Source organism: Danio rerio, chromosome 8 (genome assembly GCF_049306965.1).
Source record: "Danio rerio strain Tuebingen ecotype United States chromosome 8, GRCz12tu, whole genome shotgun sequence".
NCBI lineage: Eukaryota > Metazoa > Chordata > Actinopteri > Cypriniformes > Danionidae > Danio > Danio rerio.
In genome coordinates, this window is record NC_133183.1 from 49,881,078 (window position 1) to 49,890,924 (window position 9,847).

Below are 9,847 nucleotides of genomic sequence, written 5' to 3' on the forward strand. Positions count from 1 at the left end.
AAGAGTATGCAATCTTTGGGACATATTACTTCCTCTTTAACAGATCGTTGTGTTGCTTAGTTATGCCCCCTGTCAATCATCCACACACCATCCACATTTCTGTCATATTTAATTTCCTACCTTACGGGAGAAGCAGCAGCAGGTTAATCTCCCATGTATGAGTCTTTCATGCAGAGAAATCTCCTCAGGCCTTTGGGTAATTCTCATTCAGACGTTCAGAAATCCAAACACATTTTTTTACAAGTTCAGTATTGTTGTTGCAGATGCAATATAACATATATAATGTGATTTAAATATTCTCCAGTGGGCTAGATATTGACTAACAGTCATTCAAACATCTTTTATGAAGCCTCTCTACTTGACAGTTGGTCTCGCGCATCCATCATGTTTGTAGTTTATTTACACTTTTCACACGTGCTTGTAGTTCTAATCACATTCCATTGCGCAATGTATTGTGGGCAATATCAGCAGTTAGAGTATGGACACTTCTACACTTAAATTATTTACCGGAAATAGCAAACGATTCAGGAACCTCTTGCATACTCTTTTCAACATACTATGGTTTGGGACATACTAATTCTAGTTTCAAATATTATTTAGGATGCATAGTATGCAGATTGGGACGCAGCAAGAGAGAATTGCCCACCACAGCTTATTAACAGTTTTGAAGAAGTCAAAGTGTATATGTGTGAGCCCAATGCAGGAGTGCATTAAAGCAATGCAGTTAAACACCAGCATATTGCTCTATATTGCTAATTCGTACGAATTTGTACGAGTTCAGTCGTACGAAATGATACGATTTTAAAAAGGAGGCGTGGCACCTTACCCCACCCCTAACCCCAACCGTCATTGGGGGATGTGCAAATCGTACTAAATTGTACGAATTAGATCGTACGAATTCATACGAATTAGCCACTAAATGAAAAAGTTACGAATTGCCGTGAGATTGTGTTGGAACAGCTGATGATGGCCATAGCAATGACAAACGACAGAGGGTCATGATCACGTGCGCATTTAAATCCAGTGTTTTTCCAGTGTTACAGTGTTTGTGGGCGGGGGTTTCAATTTTCCCGGGTCTGCGCCTGCAACAAATGGGCGGGGCTTAAGTTCCATATCAACATCACACCGACATGGATAAAGATTTGTTACCCTGATGATTGCTTTAAACTACTCTAATTGGACTTTTTTATAGAAGAATCAACAGTTTTAAACATAACACACTTTTAGATTTAAGCCTTAGCTGGATATTTCACTTCACTTAGAGCTGTTACACACTGCATAGGAGGTCATTTTCAAAAACCCATAATAGGGGCTCTTTAAGGTAAGTCAAACCATTTGAGGTTGAAGTAATAAAGAGACTGAAGAGAAACATAACTGCACATTCAGTCTCTCAAAATTTCAGCAGAGGATGATTAAATAACTAGACAAACTGTATCAAAAGCTTCAATTATTACTAACTTTCTTGAGGTTTTTCTTTTGTCAGACGTCTACTGAAATTCATTGAAAATAGTATTTTATATTTCAAATTTAATATAATACAGTGGTTCCTTTACAGGGCTCTTTGACATCATTTCTCATGTCATTTTTTGGCTTGCTGTTATGGCAAGCATAACACACACACACACTAAACAGCAATATTAATGACTAACTATATTTTGAATATTCAAATTCTGGGGTGAAAATTTAAAGAGTCACCATGATATATGACGTTTGTGTCACAATACAATAATGTTGCAAAATAAATTCTGTGATATATTGCAATTGATTACTTTTTTTATTTTTAACCTTACAAGTTATGTTACCAAAGGAAAACTTCAACAACATTTTTCAGTTTGTTTATCACACTTTAATTTTATTTCTGCAATGCAAAATTGGATTGTCAAGCAGAAAAAACTGACCGACACTTTAATAAAAGCCGGCCAAATATGTTGTATGTGTACAAGTTAGGATTATCAAATTTGTTCCTGTTATGCTTAATAGCAGAATATTGAGATATTGTTTTGAGAAATTGTTTTAACCTTATTTGAAAGTCAAGTTTACATACTATAAGATTATTATGCCTCTGAAAAAGCTCAGATGATGGTGTCAAGGTTTTGGAAGTTTCTGATTGGAGGCACATCTGTAGAATAGTTTTCAAGGAAAACCTCAAACATACTGCTTCATTGTGTGACAACAACAAGCCAGAATCAACAAAAAAGCCAGATTAAAATTAGCTAAATTACACTGAAAAAAAAAGACTAATTTTTGGAGACATGTACTGTGGTCTGATGGAACTAAGATTGAGCTGGCCATAATGACCAGTGTTACATTTGGAGGACAAAGGGGAAAGCTTACAAGCCTAGGAACACTATCCCAACTGTGAAGTATGGGGGTGGCAGCATCATGTTGTGGGGCTGTTTTGCTGCAGGAGGGACTGGTCCACTTCACAGCATAGATGGCATCATGAAGAAAGAACATTAACTCTAAAGACATCAGCCAGGAAATAAAAACTTGGCCACAAATGGGTCTTCCAAACAGACCATGACCCTAATCATACTGCCAAATTAGTTAAAATTTGCTTTAAGGTCAACAGAGTGAATGTTTTGGAGTGGCCATCACAAAGCCCTGACATCAATCCAATAGAAAATTTGTAGGTAGAGTTGAAAAAGCCTGTGCGAGCAAATCTGACTCCGTTACACCAATTCTGTCTGGAGGAATGGTTCAAAATTCCTTCAAACTATTTTGAGAAGCTTGTGGAAGGACACCCAAAACATTTGACCAAAGTTATACAGTTTAAAAGCAAAGCTAAAAAATTCCAAAGAAATAGATGTAAACTTTTGACTGTCTAGAAATTAATAAAAAATTCTCAAAAAAATAAAAACAATTCTCATTATTCTGGCATTTAGCAAATATAAATCATTTAGGTAATCCTAATGAACCTAAAATAGTAAACGTTAGTATGATTTACCATCAGACATTTTTTTTTTAAATGCCTATGTTCCTTTTTTTTAGTGTATGCAAACTTCTTGTTTCAACTGTATGAAGTATTTAGTACTAATTTACTGCATGCTAAAGGTGAATCCACTATTTATCCACCATATACAAACTAAATAAACCAGTGGTTCTCAAACTGTGGTACGTGTACCACTAGTGGTACGCAGGCTTCCTTCTAGTGGTACACGAAGGAATGGTGTATGTCATGTACATGCTACACACATTTAAAAATGTATCAAAAAGGATGTATATAATATGCCATATATGACATAAAGCCTATATTTCTGAGGGAATCTGCCACGTTTTTTTAACTGTGCAGATTTGTAGCTGCTTTACTAGGCCAACTACGCTATTGTATTTCAATACTGCTCATTTTGGTGGTACTTGGAGAGACAATTTTTTTCTGAGGTGGTACTTGAAAAAAGTTTAAGAACCACTGAAATAAACAAAATCACAATGGAGTGTCGTGTTACGAAATGGCGTCTGTTATTATAGTATTGCTGTCAGTAACTATTTTTTATGCAGAATGGTGGCATTTAATGATAAAATGTTATGATGAAAACATATTAATACATATATTTTTCCTTGGGAATTGTTTATTGTTTGGTAATATTTTGAGAAAAAATTAACAATCACCCATGAAGCCATGGTTGACAGGCAATCTACTGTAAACCACAGCTTCCTGGGACTTGTTGCTTTATCCTACCTTTATTCCATCCTTCAAGTGTTGACAATTCGTTTTTCTTAAAAGCGACTCAAAGGAGCAAGACACCATGGTGGATCTCAAGGAGCATGACATCACCATGGAGAGCCAAAAACAAGACGTAACCATCAACAAAACTCAAGATGAAAGACAAACTGAGTTCACAGATGTCACACAATATGATATCACGGATACCGGTCTGAATGACAAACAAAAACCAGAAGAAACCTTCGAGAATGACACGATGCGAGAAATTCGCCAACAAGATGACAACAATCAACAAGAAATGCATTGTCACATTGAAAGATTTTTTAACATCGTAGATGACAAGCAGGAATATGACATCACAGAGAAAACCGAAGGCATATTTAGAAGAACCAAATCCAACAGAAGTTCGTTTTCCAGGCTAACAAGCAAAACACGTTATCCAGCCACAGCTACAGCGCTAACATTCCCATCAATCCTGACAGACAGATATCCCTCTCCGACCGTTAGCCTCCTGCCGTCATTTTATGGCACTTCGTTTGGCTATCGCATCAGAACGATGTCTGAAAACTCCAAAACAAGGACCAGAAAACCCCGCGATGACAACCGACTTGCACAGTCGACGAATGACATGCGACATTCCATTGAAATAAAAGGAAATCCCTGCTTATTAAAAACAAGGGCAGGACTGGCAGTCGGCCCCCACCCTGAAATAATGAGCATAGAGAGGGGGTCCCGAACTCGTAAAATGAAAACCACCAAGACGTTTTTGTCGGGGCCAAAGGGGCCCCAAGAGACTAAGACAGTGTGTGAGCAGCACAGTCCTGAGAACAGGTGGAGAGGCCAGGATTAAGTCTGACGGCACAATTGTGTGTGGCCTTTTATGCCTTTTCATTAGAGATTGACTGAATTAAAGCAGTTCACACAGGCATGTTAGACCACTCAGACGTGTTATGGCTTTGGGAACAAGGGTTTTGGCACCAGCTGGAACATTTTCTTGTTCAATTAAAGGCCAGCAAAGAGGAATAGTAGACTTTTTATGTTTTTGACTCCCATCTGGTCTTTCTCATTGAGTGTTGGTTTAGGTATGTTGACGTAGATGATTATAAATATTTCATGATTCAATCCTTGCAGAATTTTGGTGCATTTTTCTGTTTCTCTGACTTTATGCAAAAGTAATAGATCATCTAAATTATGTAACATCCAAAAACCATGTCTGGTGACTGTTTTTTAGCAATAGGGATTGACGAGTTTATGAAGGTTAAAAGTGATTTTTAAGCCATACAGCATGTGATTTTGAAAATAACAGACACATTATAATGAGATAAAGTGCAAAATAAAAGATCAGCTAAACTCTTGCATATTTATTTTACCGTTATTTAACCAGGAAGTCTCACTGAGATTTAAAATCTCTTTTACAACACAAAAATAAATAAAATAAAAAGTAAATAAATAAAATACATAAACGCTACAACATAACATAACATAACATAACATAACATAACATAACATAAAAACAGCATTTCATCAGTCCTCTCAACAAAAACAATTACATTCTTTCAATACCGCTTTTTATAATGGCTTTAAAGTCACTGAAAGACACAAAAAAGTATTTTTGCAAATTATTCCATGCCCAAGGTGTGCAATAAGAAAATGCAGTTTTACCCAGCTCTCGAGGTATATTGAAAAGCAAACACTTGGAAGAGGATAGCTGGTAATTCCCAGAGCTAAGACACAAGAAAATAAAAAAAATTAAGATAAGCTGCAAGTTTACCTACACTGTAAAAAAGATCCGTTATTTTATTTTATTTATTTATTTATTTATTTTTGGCAGGTGGGGTGCCAGAAAAAAAGTGATATAACGACTGTCTGAAATTTACTCTAAAACAACAGACGTTAAATTACAGAAATTTACCGAAAATTTTTATTTTATGAAATTTCTGAAATTTAACCATTATTGTTTTACAGTAAATTTCTGTAATTTAACGGCCGTTGTTTTAAGGTAACTTATTTAGTAAATTTATGTAATCTAACAGTGTTGTTTTACAGTAAATTTCTGTAATTTAACAGCTGTTGTTTTACAGTAAATTTATGTCATTTAAAAGCTGTTATTTTACAGTAAATTTCTGTAATTTTACGGCTGCTGTTTTACAGTAAATTTAAGTAACTTAATGCCCGTTGTTCCACAGTACATTTTTGTAACTTAATGGCCGTTATACAGTAAACATCTGTAATTTAACGGTTGTTGTTTTACTGTAAATTTATGTAACTTAGCTGTCGTTGTTTTACAGTAAATTTCTGTAATTTAATGGTCTTTATTTTATGAAATCTTATTTTAAAAGTAAAATAGCAGATTTTTTAACAGTGTAACATAGCTAGTTTTCTGTGTACAGCTAGTGATGTCCAGCCCACCATCTCATCTAAAATGCATTGATGAGTACGGGATTTTGCAGTAATAAAACGTAGAGAAGCATGACATACAGAATCAAGTCTTGTTAGAAAAGAAGATGCCGTATGCATGCATAATATATCCCCATAATCAAGCATAGATAAAAAAAAAAAGCTTCTACAAGTTTCTTTTTAGAATTTAAAGTAAAATTAGACTTATTTCTAAAATAAAACATAAGTTTCTTTTTTTTCTTATATTAACTGTTTAAAAGTTTGGTAAAATTTGTATCAGAAATGCTGCATTTTTTTTTTTTTTTAAATAAGCACCAATGTCAGGGCATGAAAAAAAATCCAAAGCAGCCCCCATATCGTTCGAGGTTACTAAGTAACCCTTCGTTCCCCGAGGAGGGGAACGGAAGCACTATAAGTGGATTTGATTGTAAAATCCACGCATTGGGAGGTTCGGTTCAGAAGCTACTCGTCTGAAAGAGTATTGAACGGGCCAATTAAGAATGAATTGGCAGCGCAAGCCTGCGCAGGTGAGCGGCATAAGCAATCAACTGAGTATATAAGCTCACCTGGCGCCAGCAGACGCTATCCTTTTTAAGCTGAAGAGACTTTCAACAGCTAAGGGACAGTCATTATGGCGACGGAGTATAGTGCTTCCGTTCCCCTCCTCGGGGAACGAAGGGTTACTTAGTAACCTCGAACGTTCCCCTTCGGGGGGAACTTCAGCACTATAAGTGGATTTGATTGTAAAATCCACGCATTGGGAGCCCATTGAAAGCGCCATAATGACTGCACCTTACCAACACCCCCGATGAGGAGATAGTCAAGCAAGCGTGACGCACCCACATCATGGGGGGCGCGGTCCTCCAACGTGTCCCTGGCCCTAATTTATCCTACTTCAACAGAAGTTTTACGGATTTATATATATTTTTTGGGAAGTCGTGAGCATCTAGATAATTCTAGGAAATACGACAGTACGTTGGGAAGCGTGCAATCCCGATAGGGAGGACGCTGCGGAGGCCATCCGTTACCCAAGGGGGGATAGATGGCAGAATTTACATATGGACTAGCCCTAAAAAAGGGGGAGTTCGCATAGCAAAAGAGTGGTTAGCGGGGAGGGAAGACACAGGTCCGCCCAGGGGGGGGACTTAACCGTGGCGGAATAAGCATATGGGATCGCCTAGTGGGGATCGCGCATAGCAGGCACCTTTACCCAAAACGCGGGCTGACCAGCGGGCAGACCTACAACGTAGTGGGCCAGCAAGTGACTCCTCCGCTGAGTCAGTGCTGGGGGCCACGGAGGAATCTGCAGGGCTCACCTGACGGGGAACTTTACTGACAGATAAAAAGGCGCACGTATCTCCGTGTTAGGGAAAATGGCGCAGCAAGCGTGTTTCAACACCCTACCGAATTGTTTCCTCAATCACCAAGGGTTACCTAATACCCTTGAGGAAAACCGGCTCCACTCGCAGATTGTAAAACCTTGCAAATGTGTTGGGTGTCACCCAGCCCGCAGCTCTACAGAAGTCTGTTAGAGGGGCGCCGCGTGCGCGCGCTCGAGAGGATGCGAAGCTCCGAGTGGAGTGCGCACGCGCTCTCGGGGGACGCGGCTTATCTCGGCTCTGATAGTGAAAGAAAGGCATCCACAATCTAGTGGGAACTTATTTCGGTACGGCACTTCCCTGCTGCCGACCGCTATAACAGACGAAGAGCTGCTCAGATGATCTAAACTCTGAGTGCGGTCCGGATAATACGCAAAACGCGAACTGGACCATAAGAAGGGCTGGGTCTGCCTCCTCCGAGGGCAGCGCTTGCAGGCTCACTACCTCGTATTAAAACGGAGTGGTAGGAACCTTGGGCACATATCGCGGGCGGGGTCTCAGGACGTGAGAGAAGCCAGCCCAATTACAGGCACGAGTCACTGACCGAAAAATGCCTCCGGGTCCCCGACCCTCTAATCGATATCAACGCGACCAGCAGAGCTGTCTTCAGGGACAGAAAGATACTGAGTCGAGGATCGAAGGGATCTGACGCGGCTTGTGTAGCGAGGGCGAGATCCTAAGAGGGCATGAGAGGGGGCGGGGTGGATTAATTCGCTTAACGCCCCTGAGGAACCGGATGATGAGGTTATGCGTTCCCACGGTGCTGCCAGCCACCGCGTTATGAGAGCGGAGATGGCAGCCACGTAACCTTGAGTGTGGAGGGCGACAGCCTGCTCTCCAACTTCTCTCGGCGTAAAGAAAGCACAACGCTGATCTGGCAAATTACGGGGGTCTTCTCAGCGAGAGACACGCCATTCAGTGAATAGACTCCACGTCAGGGCATAGGCGCGCTCGGGGAGGGGGCTCTAGCCCGAGTGACGGTATTAGCCACCGCGATCGGAGGTTACCTAAGTCTTCCTCGCGTCTAAAATCTCATCAAAGATCGGCGAGGGTGCCAGGTGGTGCCCTGTCCCTGAGAGAGTAGGTGCTCTCTCGAAGGGACTGCCAGGGGAGGGCTATCGCGAGGGAGAGCTCTGACATCCAGGTCCGGTTGAGCCAGAGAGGCGCAACCAGCAACCTGTTCCTCGTCCTCTTCCTGACCTTGCACAGTAACTGCGCGAGCAGGCTCACTGGGGGAAACGCGTATTTGCGCGTGCCCCGAGGCCAGCTGTAAGCCAGTGCATCCGTGCCGAGAGCACTCGGTCAGGGAAAGAACAACTGGCAATGAGCGATCTCGGGGGAAGCAACAGATCGATCTGGGCTTCCCCGAATCGCGCCCATATCAGCTGAACAGACTCGGGGTGGAGTCTCCATTCTCCAGGACGCAAGGCTGCCGTGAGAGCGCATCGGCTGCACGGTTGAGCTTGCCTGAATATGAATGGCGTGCAGCGATTTCAGCCGCGGATGACTCCAGAGGAGCAGACGGCGGGCGAGCTGAGACATGCGGCGAGAGCGCATACCCCCTATACGGCTGATATACGCCACCGCCACCGTACTGTCCGTCCTGACCAGCACGTGTTGCCGCTCCAGCACCGGAAAAAAACGGTGGAGAGCGAGGAACACTGCCAAAAGCTCCAGGCTATATGCCAATGCAACTGGGTACCTTTCCACAGGTCCGCAGCCGCATGCCCGCAACGCACAGCCCCCCAGCCCGTGTTGGAAGTGTCTGCTGAAACGACAACAAGACTGGACGCCTGTTCTAGAGACACCCAGGCCTGTAGGAACGAGGGGTCGCTCCAAGGGCTGAGGGCGCGGCGACACAGCGCAGTAACAGAGACTCGGTGTGCGCGCGCGTGCCATGCGCGTCTGGGGACTCGATCGTGAAGCCAGTGCTGAAGTGGTCTCATATAGAATAATCCGAGCGGCATGAAGCGGCTGCGGATGCCATATGCCCCAGGAGCCTCTGAAATAGTTTCAGTGGGACCACTATTTTACTGTCGAGCTCTCTCAGACAGTACAGCATCAGCTGAGCGCGCTCTCCGGAGAGGCGCGCTGCCATGGTGACCGAGTCCAGCTCCAGCCCGAGAGAAGAGATCCTCTGCACGGAGGCGAGTTTGCTCTTTTCTCGGTTGACCTGAAACCCCCACAGGTGGAAGTGCCAGAGCACTTTGTCTCTGTGCATAATCAACTGCTCCGAGAGAGGGCAAAAATCAGCCAGTCGTAAAGAATTGAGTATGCAGATGCCCGCGAGCCGAAGGGGCGCTGAGGCACCCTCCGCGGGCTTGGTGAGGACCCGCGGAGACAGAGAGAGCCCGAAGGGGAGGGCTTTGTATTGCCAAGCTCGACCTTCAAACGCAAACCGCAGAAA

The 9,847-nt window shown here is 42.5% G+C and overlaps 1 protein-coding gene across 11 annotated transcripts in view; it reads left to right on the top strand.

Moving 5' to 3' along the window:
* Nucleotides 1–5,816, top strand: part of LOC101884065 (uncharacterized) — a 29,281-nt gene extending 23,465 nt beyond the window's left edge. For 8 of the 11 annotated variants that reach the window (XM_073911006.1, XM_005169086.6, XM_073911002.1 and 5 more), the window contains one exon: nt 3,725–5,397. In XM_073911006.1, the coding sequence (XP_073767107.1) occupies nt 3,725–4,514 (790 nt within the window). In that variant the 3' untranslated portion in view covers nt 4,515–5,397. Of the gene's footprint in view, nt 1–3,724 lie in introns of all 11 variants that reach the window. The other 3 variants (XM_073911011.1, XM_073911012.1, XM_073911005.1) reach the window with 2 other exon arrangements.
* Nucleotides 5,817–9,847: the final 4,031 nt, after the last annotated feature.